Raw genomic sequence first — 27801 nt, forward strand, 5'->3', positions numbered from 1 at the left:
GACAAAATGAAGAACGCCGACACAAAAGCCGCGCGTGCTCCGTGCTCCGTGGCTCAGAGCAGCAGTGGCAACGCGGCCTATCATCATCTTATTAAAGGGTCCTGTAGATTAGAATCACCGGGGCGGCATCAGAGGCAGGTGTCCCCACGGCAGGCATGATAACACGCTGCCAGCCCCCCCACCCCCCCCCCCCCCCCGGTAAACTCTCAGGTGCCTGCTGAGGCGATCCGGGGAGAGGGCCGGCCCGGAGCTCCTCTGCTTTGGTCTGGTCTGTGTGGGCTCAGGTTTGGAGGGCCCCGAGCGGCGGGGCGCCTCCTCTTCCACCGGCTGCCTAAACACAGACACACTGGATGAGAACCAGAGACGGCCATCCCTTTCCCTTGCTCCCTGCTCCCCTCACACTTGCGTGGCTGGGCTGCAGCCAGCTACCGCTGCTCTCACCTCTGCCGATATATATAAAGCACAGCAGCGATCGCCGAGCGCAGTAGTCTGCTTCCGTGGCGCTGCCTGCGTGGTGGAGGTGCGTTGGTATACAGGCACATGCACAACACTTTAGTGCTACACTGTGCACAGGATTCCTCCTCGCTGCTGCTTGACAACACTGCTGAGCGCACATACAGAGGAATTACTGTCATAACATTTGTTTTCATGCGCGGAACAGCACCATGACATGAAACAATATTTTTTTAATCAGCAATTCTATGTCTGGTTTTGATCTTATAGTGATTTATTTTCGCAGCCGTGTTGCAGTACGGTGTGAGTGTCACCTGGATGTATGTATCAGCTCTACTTCTTGCAGTTGCATTTGAAATTCATTGTTGATTTTGTGATTGCTCCATCAAATATCGGCTATAATAGAAACTGCATTTCCTGAGCTGATGAGATAAGGTTAGTGAATCACCGGTGCTGAGCTCATCACCGACACACACACAGAAACACACACTCATGCACAATCCCCTTGTTCAGCAGGAGCAGGCATTAGGTTTTTTTTCTTCCTGTCCTATTGCTTTTATATACATTATTAAATGCAACGGCAAGGGTTTTAAAAAACATTATTTCGTGGTTATCTGTTTTTACCCAGAAGAAATGTTTAGATAATTTGCATTTTAGCAGTTTTTTCTTTGTTATTACATTTTTTTCTTAGAAACACATTAAGTAAAAAATCTATTTCAGAGAATAACTTAGTTCATGTGAAATGAACAAAAGCAGGTCACAAAATGTAAATATGGTTTTGGAGACATATACTACCTGATCATTTCATGTTGTCAAATTATATCTTCTTATATTTTGAATTCACTGCAATCTCCTTCAGTAGGCATAGTCTTAGACGTGTCTTTTTTAGGCTGTATTTGTGTAAGAATAAGACACAGAATTGGAGCATCAGTTATTTGTGTCCAGTCTGGCTGCTGAGGGAGGAAATAAAAAAAAAAAAACCAGCCCAGTCTTGTGCTGCCAGTGAGGGATTCAGGTTAGTCCCAGAGGACATCACACCTGTCAAGAAAGCAGGATGCAATAACACCCTCCATCCCAAAAAATAGATCTGAGGAAACATTATCTAATATAATGAAAAATAGATCTAAGGCACTGACAAAGCAGATATAATAGGAAAACAAGCTTGGAGTTACAGCTTTTATTCTGCTTTGATAGGCCTCCATTTTATAAACAAAACAAAAAAAGATTAACAAGTAGAAACTAAATATGAAGAACTGCACAAAAATAGAAACATCTTTTTTTATTTTATTTATTTAAGCTGTAACTTAATTTGACCCTAGTGCGACATACTGGTCGGGAGTGGTGGAGTCAAACTGGTTGCAAACAGCCTGAGGAAGTACCCTCGTTTCTTTTTTCTTTTCTTTTTTTTGTTCCCTCCACCGGGAGACCGCCCATATGTGCGTTTAATCCACATTTACAAGCAACTCCTATCTTCCTCCTATTTCACCATCACTGTCCTGCTCCCAAACTGCCTTTTTCCTCCTCACATGCGTTTCACTGCAGTCGTCCGCCGGCTTCCTCCAGCCTCCCTCCCTCTCTCTCTCTCTCTCTCTCTCTCTCTCTCTCTCTCTCTCTCTCTCTCTCTCTCTCTCTCTCTCTCTCACACACGCGCGCTCTCTCTCTCTCTCTCTCTCCCCCCCTCTCTCCTTTTTTTTTTCTTCCTCCTATTTATGAAAACGTCACTTCAAGTCCCTCCCTGTTTGAATCTCATTAGTTTCTTGTGTGTTTCTCCCTGTCAATAATCCTGAATCCAGACTCTCTCTATTTCCATCCCTCTCTATCTGTCAATCAGCGCCGCCTTTGAACTGAAAACCACTCCGACCAACTTCAACTCACTCAATCCGAGCGGCTCGGCTCCTTCTCCGGCTTCCTTTTTCCTGCCAAGATTCCCCTTCTTTTTTAGTTTTGTACCAACCCGCCAGAGCTTTTTTTTGGTGGAAAACGCCAATACAAGAACCCCAAACTTAAACTCGGACTTTTCTAGATCCCCGTTGATCTAAAGGGTTTAAAACTTCGTGTTTTTTTTTTTTTTTTTTTGCCCACCCTCCACCACACACCAAAAAAATTCTGCACGGGGAAAAATGCCGCAGCTCAACGGCGGTGGAGGGGACGATCTGGGTGCAAACGATGAAATGATTTCCTTCAAAGACGAAGGGGAGCAGGAAGAGAAAATTTCGGAGAACTCCTCGGCAGAAAGGGATTTAGCCGATGTCAAATCTTCTCTTGTAAACGAGTCGGAAACGAATCAAAACAGCTCGTCGGACTCGGAGGTAAGTTGCACGTTAACCGCGGGGCTCGCGCGTCCGCGGCTCTGGCCTAACGTCTCTGACATTGTCACGCCGATAGAGAGACTTTACAGGAAAGTTTACCAGCAACCCTCGTCGCCCGCTGTGTTAACTTTAACGCAACCCCTTGTGTTTCATTTCATTTCAAGGCGGAAAGACGGCCTCCGCCTAGATCTGAAACTTTCAGAGACAAAACAAGAGAAAGTTTAGAGGAGGGTGAGTTTCTGCTTTATTGTTCCGCTCTTGTTTTCCTATTTTGCAACCATGACAGTATATGTGCCAGACGGAGGGGCTTTCTCCTCCGCTTTATTCATAACATGCTTTTTTTTTTGTAAAAGGGGGGGTAAAAAAAGTTATCAAGGCCACTTTATTAAAAAAAAGTTTTCTTCTTTTTTCTTCCCCCCCCCCCGCCATGTTAGCTGCGAAAAGGCAAGATGGAGGGCTGTTCAAGAGCCCACCGTACCCGGGCTATCCGTTTATAATGATCCCCGATCTCACAAGCCCCTACCTTCCCAATGGATCACTTTCTCCAACAGCACGCACAGTAAGTTCATTTATTTACAACTGTATGTGCACACACACACACACACACACACACACACAGACAGACACACACACACAGACAGACACACACACACACACACACACACTCACTCACTCTCGCGCGCACACTCTCTCCCGGGCTCCCGGGGTGGACACGGGGTGTCGTCGCCCCACAAGTGCAGCCGATAGAAGCGTAGCGCCAAGTTTAGCAACTCCCGCAGTGTGAAGTGTACAGTAAAGTGTTGTCACGCATGTTCGCCCGCAGCCCCTGTTGGCTGTGGTGGACGGCAGCTAGCATGCTAACAGTGCTAAGCGCTAGGACGCAGGGCAATGAAAATGGATATTATGGGTTTATGGCAGGTCATGTGCACTTGACATTTCTACATATATCCTGCCTGGAATTGTAATTAAATGCACGAAGAATAGTACAACTATTTTATTACAATAATAATAATCATAATTATAATGTTATTATTATTGTATAGGGTTTCATGTATTCCAGGCTACAATTGCATGTTTCTTTTTTTTTTTTTAACCCACTGAATAATGCAATTGGCTTGTGTTTGCACAGCCTCATCAAACATGCCCTTTTTTCTCTCACAAGCTGCATGAGCATTCAGACCTTTACGCTGGCTTTCTGACACGCTGCAAGTAGTTTGAAGCAATGTAAAACCACACAAATAAAAATAAATATGCAAATGAGCCTTTCAAAGTGATTTGCATGTGTCAAAACCGATGAAGACATTATGTGGAAGGTGCATGCATTAACATTTCAATTATTTTTTTTTTTTACAAAACAATAATTATTTATTCTTTGTATTTATTTTTCAAAAGTGTGCTTCATTGAATGTAAATGGTTATGCAACTCTGCTGTGCTCTGCATGTGCGCCACCTTTGTTTCTGGTGAGGATGCCACTGTCTTTAAAAAAAAAAAAAAAAAGCCCCCAAAAAAAGCATGTGCCATGTAAACCCATATTTATAAATAAATTCATGTTATTTAGACACAATCAGCTATGCTGTAATTATGCACACTTACTCATTTGCTCAGCACCTCGCTAGTCCCACTGGGCAATGGCAATCCTTAAGCGGCATAATTTTCTCAACCATGGGTGTTTTTTAGCCCCCCTATTTTAAACGGTTGCAATTACAAGTCTGCGCTTTAGGACCTGTCATCTCATTTTACAAGGTTAAGGCAAAGACCAGGCATTAGGAAATATGACCCCTCCACCACCTTAGCTTTGGCTAACGAAACTGGTATTTGTTACATTTTTTTCATGCTCTGTGCACACCTTGAAAATAAATGCACATCTGATACATAATGCTTTCTTTTGTGTTTGACACAATTTCTGCCTTTTGAGTTCAACGTGATCGCTTGGGCTCTCACGTAAAATCATTCTTGCTGCTTACACAATTCTCTCTACGCCTGGCTGCTTTATATAGTTTAAAAAAAAAAGAAAAGATTTTATCATTCCCGGAAAATGCACTTCTGAGAACATGTTGCCATTCTTTCCCTCTCAGTCAGCCAACCTTGTTAACGCTACTGGCTGGTATGTGGAATTAGTCACTCATTATTCTCATCAGTACTGACACAAACACACACATTCACAACACACATGATTTGAACTGAGGCGCTTCCTTGTCTCAGTGGCAGAGGTTTGTAGTTTTCTTTGTGCCTATCGCAGCACTGTGCCCAGCACCAGTCGAGGAGCGCTCGTTTTATTGTGCCTATGCAGCAGTTAGAAAAGCAGCAAATTGTGTAACGCGGCTGGAGGATGCGGCGAGACAGTTTTGACTCTTAATTCCACCCCTGAATTACTATTTTTAGAAAAATAAGGATCTTTTTTTAAATTTAAATACAGGCTCCATGCTGTTTACCTGTTGTTTAGTTCCCTCCCTGCGTCACTTGCTTGTACACAAGATAAAGTCAGAGCAAAAATATGAAAGCCACTGCTGATTATCGACACTCTTTATTCACATATTAGCAGACGTTTATTACAGCTGAATTCAGAGATGTACCTGAGCAGTGACTGTAGGTGATGAGCATGGTTTTCGGCTTGCGGTGATCTTCCCACTGTTCAGCCCGGCCCCCACTGTCTGCAGCGCCCTGTGTGTCCGGCCATTAGAGCTTTGAAGTCAGCGCCCGCTGTAATATAAATGTATTAGACTTAAAGCTGGCATAAATAATTCACCTGGACATTGATTAGCTGTCTTGCTCCCTAACATGTCATGTGAGACACTGAATATGACTGCGTGTATTATTATTGGAATGAGACTTTCTATGTCCTGTCATGAAAGGGTTTGATTCTTGCTGCTATTCCCTTCATTTATCTCCTCCTCTTGGCTTGGGCGATGCTGTGATATTTTATTTTTAGGATGTGGATTTCAACATCTGGGCCTTTTTTTTTTTAAATCTGTGTTTTTGTATTTAATATAAATGGTTTAAATTGAGGTAATGGTTTTCTGTATTTCTCAGAGAATAAAAATCTTATGAATTTAGATTTTTTTTTCTCTGTTTTCTAGCACTACTGCTGCTCTATCTGGATATGCCACCTGGTTTCTCCAATTTTAGTTTTTGCATGACTTGAGTGGGCAAAAAAAGGAAGAAATTCCTGCATTTGGCGGTTATCATAATATGTCTGACCTCTGGGAGCCATAATCAGTCAGAATTGGTTTTTCCTAGCACTCAGTCCAAGGAGGCTCACAATTTAGTATCATTTAGCAGTTTGACATGACTTTGTGCCCGGGCTTTAAAAGCCCTTGTGTCGTCCTCTCCTCCTCTCCTCTCCCTCCTCCCCAAACCTCACACAAAGGCCTGCTGGATCACTGGGTGCAGGTTGAATTGGAGAAGTGGCCTGCCCAGTTCACCCCGGTTTTCTATCTCCTTTCACTTTCCCCCTGTTCCCTTTGCTCTCTCCGTCTCTCTTCCTCTCCCCGTCTACCTTTTGTTTCCTGCCGATGCTAACACAGGGCTTGTGAAAAAAGGCGGCGGGTTAACTGCGGTGCTGTGGGCTAACATCACACCTCAACAAGTCTGGAGACGCCGAGGCTCAGGGAGGGAGAGCAGGATCTGGGCGGCCAGCTCTCCTGCATCGGGCTGCAGGGCCGTAAATCCACTGGCTTTATTTACTGCCTCTCGGACTTATGAATGTTAAGATATTTGACGCCACCCCTGGCCCCATAATTCTCCAAGCCTGGAGACTTTTGGCGGAGGTTTTGGGTTTCGACGTATAATTACGAGTAGTTTAAAAAAGAACAAGAAAGTAGGAGGGAGGGGGGAGGGTGGGGGGGGTAAATGGGGGATGAAAACGCAACACCAAGCATCCACCGCTGTGTTTAGAGTGAAAAAAGACGCTCCCAGAACCCGTGGCGATTCTACTACAAGACGGTGGAAAAGGCTTTGTGTGGTTGAAACAATAGCTTTTCTCCTCTTTTCCCTCTTTGTTCCATTTTTGTGCTCGTGCCAGGATCGCTCGTGTTGCCGCGGATTCACCTTCTTGAAAAATACATCCACTTTCATACAGGCGGACTTCTTCCTTTATCATTCTTATTTTTCAGGAAGACATAATGGAGGATTTTCTGGTCAGATTATTGTAATGAACATGCCGACGTGAATGAACCGCCACCTCCTTTGTGCTCACGTGCACACATTGCTGTGGCCTTATCTGTTATAATTGACACAGACAGACAGTATCTTTCCGAAACGTGGCAGCAGCATAAGCATAACAATGGTATATCATATGGATTATGTGTGTTCGGCTGCTGTAAATGGATTTTTGGCTGTGACAAGAGGAAAGATGGTTTAATGCGGATTTAAAGGATAGGGCCCACACCTTATCAAATTGGCTTTACATGTTAATAGGACCTAATTGGTGTCCGCGGGGGGTTTCGTGGCACAACGCGGCTGCTTTCTGTGCCTCCAGCCGCAAAATGCACTCAGAGTTTAGTTGGAAGGTTGCGCTCCTTTTGTCTTGCAAATCACTTTTGTTTACAAAGTATGGCGGAAGCGCCCCCCCCCCTCCCTTCCACTACTTCTTCTGCTGCTCCATCTCTTCCTCCCTCTCCCTCTCTCTCTCTCTCTCTCTTGCTCTCACTCTGCTGTTTGTCTCATCCTATGTGAGAGGAGAGCTGGAAGAAAAGGTCCTTATTTTTCTCCGACTCAATAAACAGTCATAAAAAGCACAATCTGCTTTGGATTTGAGGAGTTAAGTTAGAGAAGGGAGGTGGGGGTCTGGGGGCTGGGAAGCAAAGTTTGGCACCATTAAATAAAAATTGGGGCCTGCTAGACATTAGCGGTGCACAGCACATTCTCAGAGCTTAATTAGTCCGAACTGTAATTGTTCATGGTCTGCCAATAGGAGTAATGCTCAGGAAAAGTGGAGTTGCACTAAATCGGCCCAGGGTTTTTAAAACAATAAATCACTTGCATATTTGTGCCGTGATTCAGATGGAGGCTCGACCTCTCCCATCTCGACATGTGGTAAATTGTAAAGTCAATGAATCGCAGATGTAGGGGTTTGGGAGGGGGAGGTGGTGGTGGTGGAGGGGGGGGGACTCCGAAAGAGAGGCAGAGGGAGTACAGTAAGGTTTTGTTAGTGCTTGGCGAACGAATGGAAAAGATTTGTGCAGTAAATATTTACTGAGCATAAATATGTATATATATATTTTTCTCTCAGCTAGCGGGGCTTAATTGTCTAATGCTGATGATGTTGGCAGCCTGAGCCGTGTGAGAGCTTACGCGCCCGTCGATCTGTCACTCTGCTTGAAACACCACGGAGGCGGAAAAAAAAAGCGAGTCACTTTGTGAGTGTGTTTCTAATCAGATTTTTAACTAGTGCAAAGGGATGAGGTGGTTCCCTGGTGGCGGTGTGCACTGGGCTTGGGTGTAGCCAACGTTCAGCTGCAGTCAAGTCTGGTTTGGGGCTGAACCTTTTTTTTAATTAAATCATTGACTTCATTGTTTTTAATGTAATAACAGCTAATCTGAAGCCTAATTTTGACTTCAATGTCGCAGATTAGGCCTGTTACTCATTAAGTCATAGCACGGGCTGGTTATTTTTTTTTGTTCCGTTTTTCTTTTGGCAAAACAAATTATTTTTTAGAATGGATAAATCTATTACCACCTCCTGTATCCGTCCTTGTGTCTGTCAGTGAGCCACCACACTCAGCTTTTCAGTGCCTGAGCGAAGAAAAAAAAAAATGGCATTAGTTTAGCAGCTGTGCACTGGTGCCCCCCCCCGCCCCCCCACAGGCCCCCACTGCCCCCCCCCCCCCCCCCCCTTCTCAAAGCCCCCCTCCCTCCCTCGCTCCCTCTTTCTCCATGCATTTCTATAGAGCTCAACACAAAGATAGTACTGTACATCTGGAATGCAACTTTTGTCATCTGTTAAATATAGGCTCGCTCTGCTCCTGGCCCACAGGATTTGGGGCTCCCTGAAACATGGAAATTAAATTACTGTGTGTGTGTGTGTGTGTGTGTGTGTGTGTGTGTGTGTGTGCGTACATGTAGCCACCAGTTAAATTTGTATCCACATACTGTGCATGTAGGTTTATTTTTATTTACAGTTTTTCCTTGGTAGGAAGCACATTTTGCACTCCCTTGAATTGTTGGCAAGAGATATGCACAGAACCAGATATGCATTTGTTCTTTGAGCATTTTCTCATTGAATTTCTTTTTTTAAAAGAAACGTCTGTATTTTTATACTTTAAACATGAATATCCACCCAAACCTCCTGTCTGTTCTTTCTGAACACATTGTTCTTTTTGGATTTTAAATTCTTCAAGGTCAGCGCATAGCTGATCTATACACATGTTGACAGTATTTGTTGGTAAAATATGGAGCTTCTTCTGATTTCCAGACAATAGAGAGAACTTACATGGAGCTGTTTCGAATAGAGACTTATTGAAAACGGTGATATAGATTATAGATGATGAGATTTTATTATCAGCGTTGCTGCGCTGCATCCAGCTGAAAAGATAAGGTCAAAATAACTATTGATCGCTTCTGTTAGATATAAAGGTTATGGTTAGGATTAGCTAGTCTCAGGAGATGATTACCTGTTCAATAGGTATTTTTCACAAAGTGTCATAATTACAAACCATTGAAAATGCCATTTTCAAGATGAGCATTTTGTCCTCTGCAGCTGTAAATTTAACCATATGTTTGACCAAAGTGCATTTTTGGTTGAGCAGAAGAAATCCACAGAATGTGATGTGAAGAATGGTTCAAGCTCAGGTATCACTCCAAACACACTTCTGGTATGTGCATTTCTCTTTTCGTTTTTTCTCCTTCTTTCTTCCTCTTTTCCTTGCCTTGAATGTGCATATTTTCTCGAAGTTCATTCATAATGGGACCAGAGTGCTCCAGTAGCCAAATGAGTTCACCAGTAGCGGAGAGGGAGGGAAAGCACGGAGGGTGGGGAGGGGGAGAGGGAGGTGGGGGAGGCAGAGAAAAGCGGGAAATGTGTGTTTGGGCTCTGTGTGTGTGTGTGTGAAAGTGGAGGGGGACGGAGGGGCGACGGCAGAAGACGGGGGGTGAGGGGGGAGTGGTGGTGTGCGAGGGTCGGACGCACAAAAGCCGTCTGAATAGAGCGCATAATTGCTGTTAATGCCAGGGCAATGAGAGCAGCGACAGTTCCTGGTTAGATGTCCAAACAATAGTGCCCCTAGGCTTCACATTTATCTTCCCGTTTAAAAAAAAAGAGAAAAGAGAAAAAAAAAACACAGCAGGGACTAAGCGGAGACGAACACACACTGCAAGTTACAGTTTTTAGCCACGCTTGACGAGCAGGCATGTGTTCATGTGTGTGGTACCCCCCCCCCACCCTCTCTCCACTCCTCCACCCTCTCCTCCACGTTGCTCTCCGCGCTTCCCACACTCATTGTCATCGACAAATTTCCCTTAAAAGCTCCGGGTGAGAGGGCCGCTGTGAAGCTGGCGGGATTCTGCTGGTGCCGGCCTTCTGTTTCGGACCGTGGAGTGTGTTTGGGGAGGGTCAAAGTGCACCAGCGCCGACATGCTTTCTGTTGGGAAAGGAGCTTCCCCTTCCACCCCTTCTTTTTATTTTATTTTATTTTTTTACAACAACTGATAGGGAGTGCTTAAGGCTCCACTGAAATGTTTTCCCCCCAGAGCTTGTGTGTGTGTGTGTGTGTGTGTGTGTGTGTGTGTGTGTGCATGCGGGGAGGAGGTGCCACACTGCCATCACAGCTCTTAATGATCATGTCGGGCGAGATAATGACTAACCATGCCAGTGTGCAGTGAACACCTGTGGTACATCAGCCTTTTATGGATGTGGTAGAATGCTCTGGAACGCACCACAGAAGAAGAATCTCATTCACGCTAATGTCTTTTTTTTTAAATTTTATCGTGTACACAAATAATCAGACAGCAGTGGGAGAAAATACTGGCATTCTCAACATAAAATCCAAACAATTATCTTACCTCAGCTTATTTATCCTGTGGTAGTTTAAGCTCCTATTTTCTGTAATATGTAATTGCAACATACTAAACGTTCATATCAAACTATGTGCGGTATCAGAATGGGTTTATCGGCATCCAGTTTAATATGCAGATGTTGTTATTCAGCAGTCTTGTTTTTGTATCTCCGGTCTTAATGTCGTCAAGGGAATTTCTGTGTGCCGATAATCTGTTCAAAATGGCTCAGACGGGGAGGAGGCACTCTGTGTGTGCTAAACACATAATGGAGGAGTTTAAGGTGATAAAACTCCAGTCAATGTATTTTTGATCTACTAATTAAACTTTTAATTGTGGCAGGATAAGCTCCGAGGAGCGTGTGCGATTATGTCTGTGTTTGGGAAGCGGAGGGAGTCGACTAATGAGGCGATCGTCTGCTTGTTTGTCGTGCAAGGTGCTGGATTCATAACTGCCCGCAAAAGGTGAGGGAGGTTTCAGAGTGCAAGCAGAAATAAATTAATCTGCTAATCTGCGGCTTATGGTAGGATTTTGTGTGTGTGTTTGTGTGAGGGGAGGATGTTGGCGAGATTACTTTAAAATGCACAAGGCTAATAAAATGTAACCCCTTTTACGCTCGCGTGCCGTGTGGAGCCGCGTTGGATTCTTCTCTTTTTTTTTCTTTCTATCTTCTAGTTGATGAACTAATTCCAGTGGAAAACAGATTAAGGGTAAATTCCCTTAAACCAGCTGTTAGAAACCTATTTACCCACAATGCTAATGCGCCTCTTGTCAAGAGACAGCTGTCAACTTGTGTACAGCACTAGCTAACATCTCATGTGAACAGTCTGTCACATCCACACGCTGCCCACGCTGAGCCAGCCATCGTAATGTAACGTGTTTATTTCGCTCCAATATTCAGCATCAGTCTAATTTCAATAAATATTAATGTTATTGTATACAGTTTATAAACAGTGCTTTCCATTTTAAATGAATTGTATTTAATATTGACTTGCAAAGAGTATTAGTTTTTCTTATTTTGTTCCCCCTAAATGGATCCTCACTTATTACTTGTGATATGCACAAACATATGTTTGGACGTTGTTTGAGCATGTTTTTAGCCTTTAAAAAAAACAAACTCCACCCCCCCCCCTCTGCCCATCCTTGTATTCATTCCCCTTGCAGTGAGAGGCCGTTGGGTCGGCCGGGGTTCGGGGTCAATTCCAGAAGTGAAGAAATTGACTCACAGCACTGAGTGAATTGTCAATTGGCTTCCTCCCTCCGGGGGTCAGAGTGAATGGAGCGTCTTGTTTGGACAACTGTCCCGAGGTGAGATGGGTGGCCTTCACCGCTCAGCCAGAAGGGACAGACAGACAGACAGACAGACAGACAGACAGACAGACAGCAGTCTAGTTATGGCGGGGCGATGGGGAGAAAATCAAATTTCCCAATATTTTTGACCAAAATACCTCAATATTGATGTTGAGATGATATTGTAGCATTGACCATTGGTACTGTTACAAAATATTACACAACTATCATCAGTAATGTTGCTATCAGGAGTAAGTGGGAAAAGAGAAATATTAGAACAAAATGACATCAGTTCACTGTTATGACGCTATTAAAACCAGCGAAAGACAACTATCTGTACAAGGTACAAAATCGAAGACGATATCTAAGCAATATCGATATCATATTGATACATTGCCCGGCCCTGAGTCTCGTCACCCTGCATTAACTGCTTGATTGAAATAATGACCTGCAGCGCATCGCGGTGGGGAGCTCTGAGGGCGTCCACCGCTGAGGCCTTGGCACGCGGAGGAAGTAATGAGTGTTGTCTTCCTATAATAAAATCAGGCCTGCATGACAGCTGATTTAGTAGACCTCTGTGTTAAGTATTAAATGTAGATTAGAGCTGCACATGTTCACGTACTCAAGTTTACGTACTTTGGCTCGGGTGTCCTCCACGGATGATTATTCTACATCCTGGTTTGTTTAATGACGGGTCTTGACCCAAAAAGGGACGCAAATCTTATTCCAGCGTGTTTGCCTATGGCAGTCTCTTTTCAAAACTGTTGGAGTGAGAGATTGGATTTCATATTTGGTTTGGTAGCTGTTTGAGTGGAGCAATTCCTGTGAAGGTCCAAAGTGTGTCTTTTGGTGGGCCTGTAACTTGGTTGTATGTAAACACTCTACACCCTTTAATCCTTATGTTCTCCCAAACTTGTGCTGAACACCTTTTTAATATCGCACCATTTTCCAGCAGGAGGGAAATTGTTGCGGAATTTCTAGGTGAAACATTTTTGAAGCGTTATGTAGGATTTTACTTCACTATCTCATCTGATGCAAGCCAAAGGCATGAATCTGAAACCTGTTCAGTCATAATGAAAGTTCAGATTTCAGACGAGCATCACCGAGCGGGGGTGGCCTTTGTGTCATGTGATGCACGTCACAGTGCCCTTTAGAACCGGGAGGCTCTTTATCTCCACTTTACTGCTCTCTCTATCTTTATTGGCAGCCGCACTTTGCATATTTGGAATAAAGATAAAATTCCAGCTTCGTCATTACAGGTGGCGTCAAGTGGTTACGATTTCAAGATGGATCCTTTTAGCGACGTGACGATTCCAGTTCTTTTAATAGCTAATCTCTCTTCCGTGGGAGGTCAGCGTGGGCTCCGTCAGTCAGTGTTTAAGTAGCCGGCAAAGGGCTCTGGAGCATTTCTAGGAGATGAGTCCAGTTTTGCATGTCTACAAAAGCCCTTTTGTCTGTTGGGGATGACCCTTGCTGTTGTGAGGCCTGTATCTGTCTCTGCTCAGGCAGGCGGGCAGGCCTGCAGTGAGGATGCAGCAGCTGGCCGGGGCCCAGGCACAGGAATGCTGTGTGTGCTGTTTAAACAGTGGCTTGTCTCAGTGCAGGCCTGGAGGAGCTGAGGGAAGGAAGTTGCTGCATGTTTACATAGCTGAATTGTCCTTCGGGCCCCCCCAGTGTCTAATGCACTTCTGTTCAAACATTCACAAGTGTGGAGATGACCCCCACTGATGCTGGCGTTCACAGCTATGCCTTCACCCTGCCTCTGCTCTCTGTCTGCATGCGTGTTTGTGAACAATGAAGACTCCTGGCCACTACTTTGTTCCCCACTGTGAGTGTTTGTTGCTTTAACCTGGAGGCTCGGGCGGTAGATACAAAAGTATTACAAGGCTCAATTTATCACACTGAGACATAAGGGAAGAGATACACACAGATGAAGAGATAGAAGGCACCTCATGGCTTTAACCCGAGGTCCTGTCCAACAAGGAGCCAGACATTGACATACGGCGGAGTCGTCAAGCTAATTGTTGTTTAAATTACCTGTTATGATCCGATGACAAATCTCTCATGCGCTTGCCACCAGAGCGGAAAATGCATCCGGGGGATTGGCATGATCATCGCGAGTGTGTAAACCTGGCTTCAACAAGATGGATAAATGCAATTATTGGGCAGACCTGGAGAGGAGAAAATCCATTTAAAGCCCGTAAAGCTAAGCAGGGGCCGTGGTTAATTCATTTGGCCAATTTACGGGTGATGTACGAGTGTCAGGGCACATTAGTCAGGCGGGGGAGCGGTGAGTGTGTGTTGGCCCAGTGTGTTGGGTGGATGTGGGTGTGTATTTTTTTTGGTTTTTCTGGAGGGCGGCTCCACGTGAAGATGCTCGTTGGTTGTAGAGCAGTCTCCTTGAGACCTATTTCCCTACTTCCTTCCACTCCTCACCCCCTTTCCGTCTCAGCGGACAAAACAAATGGAGCCTGGACATGGAAATGACAAAAAGATGCACTGAGTGCACTGAGTGAGAGGGAAGAGGGATTGCTTTGCAAATGAGGTGGAGAAACGTGTCTGTGGTCGGCTGGGCGGCAGAGTGAGCACCGCAATGCCTTGCAATAACGAGAGCTCAGTCAGGTCCCGTCGTCCAACCACATCCTGCGAGTTTAATGACTGCTTTCTCTATATGCGGCAGTAGCGGCCACGCTTTGACCGTTCATAGTAATTAAATGTCCCAGAAGAGCAGATCCGTAACTTTATTTCTGCTTCTAGTGTCACTCAATGAAGTAACCGCTCGACAAATATTTAGATTTCTACGTTTTCAACCTTTCTCTAAGCCCCGCCCCTTGCAGCTACTATTTCAAGCTGTCAGAGGTATCATGGAGCGCACACTGCCACTAACTGCACTAAAATAAATATTTCAAGTTTTGGATAAAACAACCAAAAAGTGATTGCGGTGAGAAGCAGACAGAAGGGTTTACAATACACGTTTGAAGATATACAGGATGTGAAACAGGATTCAGCAGCAAATAAAACGTTAAAAAAGATAAGGAAGCTAAAGCCCACAGGCCACAGTGGGAAATTGAACCACTATCTCACCTGGGGATCAAGACAGAAGTCCTTACAGCTAGGAACAACACTGATCCTGTGGCATGGACATGCTAATGCTTGTTTATGAAGCAGTAACATACCCCGCTGGCTCCTAAGGTTTTTACATTGAAATGCACATCTTCCTCCAACCTCTCCGGGTAAGGAGTATCACCGTCGCCCAACGTCTACGCTCAAAATCAACAAAAGCTTCCTGAAAATGAAGACGATGTGAACTGATTGCGCGAGAGTCTGTGGAGCCGAGCCGCATAGTTGTCGTAACCTGATCAGAGCCGGCCGTTGCCACGCTATAATTGGCCGTTCTGCGTTTGAGGGGCAGGACTTAGCGAAGAATCAATTAGAAGTGAGTGAAAGATAATACTTAGACAAGTAAGAAGAAAAAAAACACAATTGAAATATTCCCGTAGGATTTGTTCTACTATTGATAATGTCACAATTCACTCTCGCAAAGATTGACTTTCATACTCTCTCTGAACTCTGGAGTTTCAAATTGAGTCATAATTACAGTGTGCGCCCGCGAAGCCCTCGACACGGTGACCCGCTCACCTGAGAACGCTTTCCTTCTCGCCATTAGCACTTGCAGTCTCACCTACGATACGTCCATGAAAGCCCGCCAGCTGCTAAATGTTTCAAGTTATTTTCGTCTGTGCTTCTTGTTTGAGGGTGGACAGACTCGTGTTTATCAACTCTTGCAACACATTGACATTCGATGGCTTCGCTCTGCTTAGTCTGTTACACAGCCATTGTCTCGCTGGAGCAAAACCACTCGACGGTTACACAAGCTGAGCGGTATGCAAAAACTGTGGTTAGATCATAGCCGAGCGGGTGAGAGGCGTTGAGGGAAGCTTTGGTTTACAGCTCCAAGCCACAGCCTGAAATCAGGCCGGGGTTCGCTATCAGACGTAGAAACATGAGAGGCTAAGACCTCTCTCACTATGCCGATGCTTTTTAAAGTGGTGGAGATCACACTTAAGTGCCTCTTGGTTCTGTTGATTTGGTTTGCCGGTGTGCGTACACGTTTGCAGTCTAGTGCCGGAGGAAGAGTGTGTTAGCATTTGTCACCTGACTGCCAGGCGGCTTCAGGAAACCAGAGTCAGTGGGAATGCCGAGGCTTGTCAGAGACAGGTGCCAGTGCTGCCGCCCGAGCCTGCCGTTCAGCAGCTGGGAGAAAGCCTGCAAGGCCCACAGTCGAGTGTGGGCCATCGGGAGACAGCATCAGCTAGAATTCCCTCCCGGTAGAGGATCAAATGGGCAGGCCTCGCTGCAGTCCTGTGGCTTAAGCCTGAAACACACCAAATGAGCATGTTCATGCACCTTCAGCAGCGCTCTATATGCCATGTGTACTCTGACAGTTCTAGAGTGCGACATCTTTTGTGCTCTAAAGTAAACTTTCAAGCCGGTTGCTTGTGTTTTAAGTGCTGGTCAGATTCTGTTCTTATGCGTTAATCATTCAGAGATTGTACAGGTAAGAATGAAACATTGTGCAACAATTTGAATGTCCAGCTGATCTGTTGTTTTGCCATGCAGCTGTATGTCGAAGGAGATGGAGAACGAGAATCAAACGGCAAAAAGCTGTGCAATGGAAATGTAATAAATCCACAACGTCCCGTATTTGTCGAGATGGGCAACATATCTTCACACATGCTATGATTACATCATTGCAGACCTGAAACCTGTCATGTGTCATCCTTCAGTGTTATATTTCACTGTGTAACATCTGTCACCTTCTTCATAATAAGAAAATCAATAAAATCTTTTTAAAAGTGTTTAATTCTATTCTGGTTCGATGCTGAGTTTTTGCTCTGGATGTGTGATCATCAGAATAAATCCTACCTGGTTGAGTTTACAGTTAGTTTACAGTTATTTTTGATAAATTAGGGGAGAAAAAATCCTCAAATTATGTAAAAATGCTCCATCCACTCCTCTCTGTTGATGTCTTAATGTCTCTGACGTCCTTGTGAACATTGTGGTATTGAACAGCGGTGCAGCCTCTCTCCCATTCACAGCAATGTCTCAACTGGGAAGTGGAACAGGAAACATCCCCCGTCCTCTCAGGCGAGTGGGGTTGTAGATGTGCCTGGGAGCCATTAATGTAAGCCCTCTGAGCCTTGGAGGGGAAGTTCCATGGATATTTTCTTCTCATTTTCTAGAGCTCGCCTTTTGGGATCACTTTGAGTGCTGCGATCTGAAAATCCAGTGCTCTAAATATGCAGATCTAGTCATCGTCTTCTCCTGATCCACCTCCTCGCTTCTTCCCAGATGCTTGCCCACCCTCATGGGAGAACAACTGCTGGTTGTCGTCTATAGGCCGGGGCAATTCCTCACACTGACTTAGGAAAAGAAAAGAGAAATGCATGGAAGTTTTCTATATGCTCCCGCAGATCATTTTACAGGAGTAGACGTGCCTCTCGACACAACTGTTCTCAGTCAGTGGCGAGCTGCCAATCTTTTTGCGGTCACCAGTCGGACAAATGTTTTTCACTGTCTTCTGCGTGTAGTTTCACACACATCAATGTGGCTCAGTCGTACTGTGATTCAAGCTGTGGAAGCAAACATCTAATGTTTGGCAAATTTAGAAGAAAATATCCAGAAAAGGTTTATTTAACATGACATACATTGACCTATTCCAGGTGTAAACCATGGAGATATGACACCAAAATGAACAAGAAATGTGCAGCCAATCAGTTTGAGAATTTATAGTCACCTTATTTCGGTATAACTGGAACACATTTTTGGGGATTGAGTTAACATCAGTGAGAGGCATTGCACATGCAGAAATGATCTCACTGGAAGCGTTTCATGCCAGCGCAGTTATTTAGCTGTTATTCAACTCTATGGTCGTGTTAAAATATAAACAGGCGGAGACTAGCAGTTTGTGATGAATAAAAGGCAAAACTCAGGCCTGAACTTAAGGAGAATCTTGTTTTTTGGCCGGACAGCTTGACTTTTGGAGCTCTCTCGCCAAAGATTGAGACGCTGTGGTCTGAGACGCTGGGAAAGTCGACCTCTAATTGTTCACAGAAGCTATTGGCAGGAGGAGCTGAGAAATGATGAGTGAGTAAGGCATCAACGGCGCGGGGGGAGGGCGGATGCTGAGATGAGACCGCTCACACTTTGCTGTTCGGGGGTTTTTCGAGGCCCAATGGGATGCTCCCCAATGACACACTGGTTGTGCTAAAGAGAGAAAAGAAAAAAGTCGAGAAAACCCAACTCTTTTTTTTTTTTCCTTGGCTCACTTTTAAGAGACAGACACTTTCTTCACGTTTTAAATTGGGCTTGTCATGCGGTTTCCTCAACTGTGCTGCCGGGAGCCGACTGTTTCCACATCGGCCAATGTTCTCGACCGGTTTTGGTATGGAGGAAAAATAAGGGTCTGCTTTTTTCTGGCACTGATCACTGTGGTGTTAAACTTCCAATTTTTTTTTTTTTTTTGCGCAAAAGCTAACACAGCCATGCGCTTTGTCTTCTTCACGCCTTTTTGATCTCTGTCACAGTTGCTTGGCAAGAAGCACATCTGCCTCTCTGTCACTAACACTGCCACGACCCTGTAACCCCCCACCCCACACACACACACACACACACACACCCTCCCTCCCTTGCACTTGTCGCACAAATCCAGTTTTGTGGTGCACCCTGATTTAGCAAATAACATCAGTAATGATTCAATTGGGTATAAAGTAATTGAGAGCCGGCCTGCTTGCCATCTGTCTGGTGAGATTACTACTTTCTGTGTAATTAAACGTGTGACCTTGCGGCCGTGGAGGGAGGTGCCAGTGGGCAGCTACTGCCAATGAGCCAGGCCATCTTATTTGAAGTTGGTGGAGGCTGGAGGGGAGGGTGAAGGGTGGGGGTGGGGGGCTGGCTGTTGTGAGAGTTTAACAGTTTAGCCCAGCTGCTAAAGATAGCACAGGCTGATGTGAGTAGAGATTAAGTGGCAGTCTCCTTTACATGGATGCGTCTTGCGCATGTATTCACACACACCATCGAGCCCGTGTCGAAAACCCAAGTCACCAACGCCTCGGTCAATTTAGCGATGCGAGAAGCGCCCCGCTGAAGTCGCCGTGATCCCTGTGTGCACACAGTGTAACCAGGAGAGGGTACAGATGCTGGGCCCAAAGTGTGTGTGTGTGTGTGTGTATGTGTGTGTGTGTGTGTGTGCTGGTGGGGTCACAATAGGCTGAATAGAGGCTGCTGTTTTAACTCTGATTTTATGTGTGGTTTTGTTTTGACTCCTGAGGTTTGGTTTCCTTTGGACAGTGTCCAGAGATTACAAGGCCTGCTTCTCCTCAGCGCTCCTGCGAGGCCCTGCAAAGCTTTGTGATTGGATTTTCTGGCCTGATCTGGTTGTTTTGCGTTGTACACAGGACATTAAAGACAGGGGAGATGGTGCGCTAATGAGTCTTTCAGTCAGTGTGTGTATGGTGGGGGGGTGTTTGTGTTGTTTTCAGCCTTTCAACCCTCTGCGTCCTTCATTGTGGTCCACAACGTTGTCCACACCCAGTCAAGAAGAGGAACTAAAACCCCGTAGGTTCGGTGATGACATAAAGTTCATATACGAACACAGGCAAAACGGAAAAAGACCGTTTTTTTTCAGTGTGGGCTGGATGATGTCTTGCAAAACTTCCGTCCAGAGCCTGGAAAAAAAAACAACCTACTTGATCCCCCCCCAAACAAAAATAACCATTTTAATTACTATGGTTGTGCTATGGTGTAGCCACAGCGCGGCTGGCAGGGCCCGGCTGAGGTGGCACCGGCCACTGGGGATGGGGACAAGGTCTGGGCCGGCCTGCAAGGAAATTACAGGGTTTTGAGGAAGAGGAGAAGGAGGGAGAGGAGAAGGAGGAGGGAGGAGGAGGAGGGAGGAGGAGGAGGGAGTAGGAGGAAGAGTGGGGGGTGAAGTCCGCCTCCAGTCCCAGCCCAGAGAGCTACTGTTTGCAGCTCGCTACTCTTGTTTCATCTTCGCCCTCGAAGGATAATTGGCGATGTACTCCGTCTAATCGTGTTTTTTGTTCCAAAGTTAAGTTTCATTGTTTCAGTCAGAGCATCTGTCCAGCATGCAGGGAAGAAAAAAAAGAAGTGTTTTTCATTTTTAAATGACATATTGTCAAATAGACTAAATGTTCATGTCCCATTGTTTCTGACATTCTTACACTTCCATTCTTTCTCTCTCTAACCTCTTCAGCCATCTCTTCTCGTCTCCCTTCTCTCTTTTTCCACCTCCCTCGCTCCACCCAGCGATCGCTCCCTCCCTCTCCCCTCTCAGTATGTGCTCTGATTACCTCTCCAAACTGGCAATAAGTTGATTGCTTTACAGAGATGATGTAAGCCTCTGCCCTAGGGTACATCAGGTTGGATTTCTCTCGCTTTATCTTGTAAAGCCTAAATTAACAGCTGGTTTGGTTGGAGTTCTCCTGGATCTGACTAAAGGATTAGGCTTGGTTCTCATGCGAGTCAATCCGGTTTGATTTATTGCAGGTCTATCAAAAAAGATCAATGGGAGTCCTTTTGAAAGTAAATCCTTAATCGCTCTTTGCACTTACGTGTCATCATTGTGAATTTTTTTCTCCTCCTGTCTGTCTCTTGCTCTCTCCTTTCTCCATTCTCACTACCTAATTCGTATTCTTCCCTTACACCACTGCCTTGTCTGTTTTTATTTTATTTTTTTTCCTTCATCCTTCTCCACCCCGCCCAACCCAATCCGTGCTAGCGATCCGCCTCTGTCAGTGGTATCATGGTGAATCGTCGGATGGATTTTTCTCTGCTCTCATTAGGTATCCATTGGGGCAAGGCAGCCCTAAGCACGGTTTTAGCATCCTCTGGTTGCGATCACAACCAGAATGAGACCCTGCTGCTGCCGCTCTTCTTTCGCCTTCACCCAAACTTCACCTAAATCATGCCCCGTCACTCAGCTCTGGCTCGAGGTAACAAGGAAGATTAAGAATTCATATGTTTTGTTGCCATAACCTCGGACTTTTTGGAGAGTGAGTTGTTTAAGACGTGTTGAACTGTTTTTGATATCAGCCTCCAAAAAATCCAGGATGGGTTCGCGTATTGACCACTTCTTTCTCGCATCTTCACTCCCTCCAGGCACAGATGCGTGCTACCACGTGCAAACAAAACAAGTGCTAAACCGATTCAGAAAAACATAATCCTTACTTTCAGCCACCTCAAATGGTGGACTGCTTATTTTCTTGCACATTCAAGTGCACATGATTCCCTGTCGACAAAATTATATAACACTCAAACGACACCCTGCTGCATATTTTTTTCTCCAGACATTTGTAAAATGACCTGGCAGCTGTTGAGAAGTGGGGAGAGAAAGGGGGGTTGAGATCGCACTATGCTCTTCCTCCTTCTCCAACGTTCTCATTCTTCTCTCATTCCGTCTCACTTTCTCTTACTCCCCCATCAACAGGGCTCATTATGGGATTCAGCACCCCCCCCACTCCTTATTTTCCTCTTTCCTCCATTTCTCAAGGCCATGACAATCAAGGAATCTGTAACTCAAAGGCCTCGATGGATGGATAGATGGCGTTGGCGATATGCTGGTGAAGTTTAGGCTACATGTCCTGTAGATCATTTCTCATCAGGTTCTCCTCTCTATCCACCCCATATCCACATCCCTGAATACGCCGGAGTCTCTTGTTCCCATGTTGTGATTATGTGCGTGGCGCGGAGGGAGGTGAAAAGGTCTCCAGGTCGATCGATGTCAAATTCAGGTGTGAACGCCTGGCATGCTCGGTGAGCTGGATGGCTGGCAGGCTCGGGGATGGAGGTGTGGGAGTGGCTGTTGAGGGGTGGAGGTTGGTTTTGTGTGAGGGGTTGGGGGAATCCACGGGATACGTGGGAAGGAAGGGCTTGCTGTCAGCCAGCTGGACCTCTTAATCCTACAGCCTTGGGGAAAGGGTGTGTGTGTCTGTGTGTGCGTGTGTGTGTTTGTTTGTGTGTGTGTTTGTCTCGCAGAGATTTGTCAAGTTTAGCACACCTCTGCTCCCTCTTTGGCCCAGCTGAGCCCACAGTGTGTGTGTGTGTGTGTGTGTTGTGTTGTGTTGTGTGAGTGTTTGTGCTCCAGTGAGAGACAACCAGGATTTCATGTGCACTGTGTTTACTGTAGTCCTCGCTTTTAACGGCACACTGTATATTTATGTCGAGACGACACAGCCTCTCACCCCCTTGATGTTGGAGAGGCGCTGGGGGTTGGTGCGAGGTGGAAGTGGGGGAGAGGCTGTCCCGCGTTGCTTGTTGAGGGTGGGGGAGGAAGGGGGGTTTGGAGAGGAGGGGGGGTAGTTGCGAGGGCAACAAACACTGCCAGCAACCCCCGCCCCGCCCCATCCCCTGCCTTCATGCCCAGCCCTCTGCGAGCATCAAAACGCCTCTTCTCTAAAACTCGTGTGTGTGCACTCTACCACGCTCTACGTCACACTGCAACTCGATGGCTGATTGCGTCATCCCCTTGTCATTCATTAGACACCAAACATACTATTTAGCCACATTCCATGCAAGCTTCCTCTCCTTTTTCCCCCTGCTCCATTGCACCTCCCTCCCCTTCCCCTCTCTCTCTCTCTCTCTCTCTCTCTCTCTCTCTCTCTCTCTCTCTCTCTCTCTCTCTCTTTTTCTCTCTCTCTCACTGCCCCACTCTCTCTCTTTTGGCGTAGACTTTTGCATATATCACAGGCTGGCAGGCTAAGAGCTTGGGACTTCCCCACGCCACACTCCAAGCCTTTGATCCTTTGCTTTGGAGGTAACATCAAAAGGAGAGGCATAGAAAGGCAGCTACTACTGTGAAGTTCAATGTTCAACTTGATGGCTTGGCTGAGGGCTTTTTTTCCTCTCTCCTCCTCTTCCCCCCTCACCTCCCTCCCTCCTCCCGCTGCTCCCTCGATCCCTCCGCTGCATCCCTCAGCTGACAAAAACACACAGTTGTAGCCAAGGTTTTTTTTTTGTGTGTGTGTGTTTTTTTTTCTCTGTGCCTCTGACCTCACCTCCATAGAACCTATCTGGCACAAAACAAGACCTCCTCCCCGTAAAAACTCCGATATACAGATGGGGTACACACAGATTCAGTCGTTTCTTTTTGATGCTGATGGGGGAAAAGGTGCAGTTCCAGTGCCCGGCCCTTCCCTGTCTCTTTTTCTTCCCCTCTCTGTGTGGATAACATGCAGCATCCTTCATTGCAGCTGGTTGCATCAATGCCAAGACAGGCCCATTGTAGCGGCGGTGGTGGAGAGGTTCGCTGGAAGAAAAGGGCATCGCACCATACTGCTTTCTGCTCGCCCCCTCTGCGCATGGATCCATCCTCACTGTCTACGTCACTTCTTCTGAATGTGAGGAAAAAGAAAGTGTCAGAAAATGCTGCGAGGAGAACGCAACCAGAGCAGCTTGCCGTGTTGACACAGGGCGCAGAAAGCTCGCAATCATTCGCTCACAGGAAAACAATAATGATGAACGCCTCGACTCTCCAAAATATCAGATGAAGCTCTGCCTTCCAGGCCAATGCCACGCTTTTCTGTGGCGTAGTCAACTGTATTTAAATGACACAGACTTGATAAGGCGATCCAGAAAGCTGAGGTGCTCCACTAAATGCTGTTTCGTCTTTCATGAGCTTCCCTGTCTGACTGTGCCAATTAGCAAAGGCGTGTGGCCTGCTTTTCTTCTCCTCTTTTTCCTGCTCCAACTCTCTTTCGAGATAGACGCTCTCTATCATGCTACCGCACGCACACACACACACACACACACACACACACTGCTGTACACACACCAAGCACACGTTTGGTGTATCATTAGCTTAGTGTGCGGGGAGGCGTGCGAGCCCGGGCTCTCCCCTGCCTTATCTCCATGTCAATCACAGCGTGTGTGTGAACATCAGTTGTAATGATCTCCATCCAGCCTGTCGGTGCGTGTTAGCGCCTGGCTTCCCTCGCCCCCGGAGCAAGCCGTTCCCTAGCTAATAGATGCAAAATTAAGCTGATCAATAGATGGCCTCAGCTCATTATTGACATGTTATCGCGGCGTGGGATTTTTGTGCGGGGGTTTTACGCAGGGCTTGACAGAGATGCAAGGCGAGAAGGGAAAAAAAAAAAAAGTTAGCTGTCTTTCCCAAATGGCTCAGGCCACTTTGTTTCAACCCTGCAGTGATATTACATCAAATTAATTTATTTGTACTCAATGTTATGCATGTAATATGTAGTATGCTAAAGCCGTTTTCTATTTATATTACTTGGCCTATTGGAAGAGTAATCCTCTGCTCAGTGGTAGGAAATGAGATGGATACTTTGCAAAACGCCATATTAAAGATTCATCAATAATTGGCATGTGTGCTGCTGTTTGTGTTGTGGGGGGAGGAGGAGGAGGAGGAGGGCTCTTATGGACGGATCACCACGTGATTGAGCTAAGTGGTAATTAACTATGAGAGAGGTGTGTGTGTGTGTGTACTTATGAGCCTGTGCTTGTGTGTGTGTTCATGAAGATGCTGGTGTGTGTCAAAAAAAAAGTGGGGATGCAGAGGGTAAGATGGGGGCTGCATCGCTGACAGAGTTGATTTGGAGGTGAATGCTGAGGCCATGTGGTCAGGTTATGGAGGGGAGGAGAGAAGGGGGATGAGAAGGGGGGGCGGGGGGGCTGACCCTCCTCAGGTCTTATTGTCACGGAAGCATCTCCCATTTTAATGAGCACCAATAACCAAGCCCTTATTACTTATTTATTCATTAAGCTACCGTGGCAAAGCGGCAGTACCCCACTGTGTGAGTGTGCATGTAATTGCTTGTGTGGGATTTTTCTTTTCCTTTCCTTCATGCACGGTGCCGTAGTAAATATCATGTTGCGTAACCACAACGATACATTCGTTTAAAGCTAATTGAACCTAAGATGGATGGCCCAAAGCTGATGAATTAGCCTGGATGGTTGGGTTATTGAATCCATGAACTGAACTCATATTTGAGTTGAAACTCTTAAAATCCTGGGCTTTAGGTATGCTGAGGGAGTAGGACTCATGAATATGGAGGCCGAACTGCTTCAAGGTATGTGCAAGTGTGAAAGAGACACAGAACAGACTGGTTGTTTGTTGGTTTCGTATGATGCTTTTGTGAAGATTAATTGCCTGTTGGTATGTGTGGTGTGTGACGCCTTCATCATAATGCTTTCTGATTGATAACTATGCGTAGGTGGAATTGTGTGATAGCGCGTAGTGTTTTCACTATATCGGAAGTCTTTGTGAAGCCTGAGAGTGTACACATTCTCTCCCTCTGAGGCATGTTTTATAGCTTCCTTATATCCAGTCTACCGTTTAACTAATTCATAGTGAACTCTCACAGAACAAAACCAGACGCCCAACATCAAGGGCAGCGTTCAGCTCTCCTCCAGCACAATATCAAATACAGCGTTCTCCAGCAGAACGTGGGCGCTGCAATCAGCTTACTTTTTCTCCCTCAGCAGAGCTCAGCTGCTGTTCACCTTTTTAACTCTCTCCTCCACGCCCCAAACCCTGCTTCCTGCAAACAAAGGTACGCATGTAGTGTGTGCATGCGTTGCCCAACCTCTTCTCGTCCTACCCCCTGGCCTGGCCTTGCGTAAGGGGCTCAGACACACCTACTGCTGCAGACATGCCCGTTCACCTCTGTGTAGCCTGTAAGTAGGTCAGTGTATACGAGACTCCAAGCCAGGAAGGTCCAGGACCTGGTCTTTGGCTTCCACTGAGCTCCACTGACTCTTATTATTAACAAGCATCATGTAATTATACAGAATGTAGCCTACGATTTGAAAAGAAAATGGAACAATAATACAGTAGCTAAATCTAAAACACTGGCAACTGGATTTTCAGTTTTAATTGTGAAGACGTCCACAACGTTTATTACTTCTCATAATTAATACATGACAAAATGTCCTCAGGACTAAACCAGTCAAGCTAGTTGCTTTTTGAATAAGTACATCTAGATATCCTGTTTCACGGATGACTTGACAATCTTCACAGGAAGGAAAGTAGAACTTTATTATGTTGGTGATTGCATAAAGCACCTTAATACAAAAAGTAGTTTTTAACAGGAACATAAATTGTGTTTTAGTATCAAAATTCGCTTCATCGTTTGCTATTTTAGAGCACTTCGCGTCCATATATTTTTAATTTAAGCCTCTACTTACAAGACTAGGGCGTATTGACGAGTAATATCACTTAATACAATAAATGAACTATGATCATCACTCCAACAAGAGTAAGTAGGACATCTCGATTACGCTGCACTTATGACGCAATTATAAGAACTGCCAGTTCCATAACATATAACCCAGTGTGTCACCCTAGTGGTCGTAGTCATGTTTCTGCCTGAGTAAAGGCGAAGAAAGAAAGGGGGAAGAGTCACTCACAGAGAAGAGAACCTGAAAGCAGAGGCATTCTGCAGCAGAGCCTGATGCTAAAGGTGCCAGAGCGCCTGTTCATTAGCGGGGCTGACGGAAGACCAGCCAGCTCCTGCTGGCCTTCACCCTCCCTGCCACAATATTTATAGAGCAGCCAAGAGACACTCGTAATGACCCAGTGAGAGGGACAGTGGGGAAGGGGAGAGGGGGCGCACGAGTCAGAAATGGAACGCTGTTTACTTTCTGAGGCTTGTTGAGAAGCCGGCGTGTTCTGGACCGCAATCATGTCACGCTTCCTTTGAGAGCACATGTGCGTCCAGGTGTGCGTGTAGTCTTCTACCGTAGTCTGTCATCATTTTAATTATTTAATTAAGGGGGATTTTTGCTAAACGTTTTTGACAAGTGGAAAACAGGTTGTCTCCTTGGGATTGTTGCCACGTGTTGCGCAATCCTTTGAAACTTTCCGGTCAATCAGCTGGTGTTTGAACAGCACATTTGTCCACACTTGCTAAGTAAACAGTGTCGGAGCAAAGCCATACTTATCTCGTGAACCGGTGTTTAAGGGAGTGAAACTAACTTCCAGAACAGGCTTGATAAAAGTCAAGTGTGCATGGGATTAAATGTGAGGGAAGGACGTCAAGCAGATCTGTTAAAAACAAAGAAACTTTTTTTTTGTGTCAAAAACGAGATGTTACGAGCAAAAGTAACTTCACAATTCTGTTCATATAGCCTCATATTAAGTGGTGAGTGAAGTCTGAGTTGGGTGGAGAGGAAGGAGAGGTCACGTGCACATTCTTTTATGTATTTATTTTCTGCAAGAAAGAGGAAGAAGGAGAGATTGAGGTGGAGAGAGTTGGCAAAGGGAGTAGGGGTAGAGGAGGTGAGGAGTGGAGGCTTTGGGTCAGGTCGGCGGCCCCAGTGCTGTCGGGCCAGTGGAACCCCCAAGCGGTTCTGGCTTTGGAGTAAATATGGGCCCAGCGGACCCCTTCCCGCCCCAGGGCACACAAACCCCAGGCCTTCCCACATTTCACTTTTATTTTCCTGGTTGCAAAATGCCTCCGGCTATTAGAGCAGGTGGGGTGTGTTTTTTCTTCTTCTTTAATATTAACTCATAAAATGTGCATTAGTAGAACCAAAGCAGTTGTGATGGGCGGTCTTGTGTCTGCTAACTTTCTTTCAATTTTGTCAGTATGTTCTTGTGATACGGCATTCGCTCTACAGTGAAGTCCTTCCTGCACAGACAGGTACACAGAAACAGACCCAACAATGCATCACATAGCTGAGTGGGCTGGGGATCTGTCATTCAATCAGGGGGATTTC

At 45.7% G+C, this 27801-nt stretch overlaps 1 protein-coding gene across 25 annotated transcripts in view; it reads left to right on the top strand.

The window, feature by feature from the left end:
- Positions 1–2155: 2155 nt before the first annotated feature.
- tcf7l2 (transcription factor 7 like 2) overlaps positions 2156–27801 on the top strand; it is an 88261-nt gene continuing 62615 nt past the window's right edge. For 11 of the 25 annotated variants that reach the window (XM_068583686.1, XM_068583687.1, XM_068583691.1 and 8 more), the window contains exons 1-3: positions 2156–2762; positions 2927–2993; positions 3197–3321. In XM_068583686.1, the coding sequence (XP_068439787.1) occupies positions 2574–2762; positions 2927–2993; positions 3197–3321 (381 nt within the window). In that variant the 5' untranslated portion in view covers positions 2156–2573. The remainder of the gene's footprint in view (positions 2763–2926; positions 2994–3196; positions 3322–27801) is intronic. The other 14 variants (XM_068583688.1, XM_068583690.1, XM_068583693.1 and 11 more) reach the window with 3 other exon arrangements.

Source organism: Clinocottus analis, unplaced genomic scaffold (genome assembly GCF_023055335.1).
Source record: "Clinocottus analis isolate CAN_PGR_092001 unplaced genomic scaffold, fCliAna1.0.p SCAF_19, whole genome shotgun sequence".
NCBI classification, from domain to species: Eukaryota; Metazoa; Chordata; class Actinopteri; order Perciformes; family Cottidae; genus Clinocottus; species Clinocottus analis.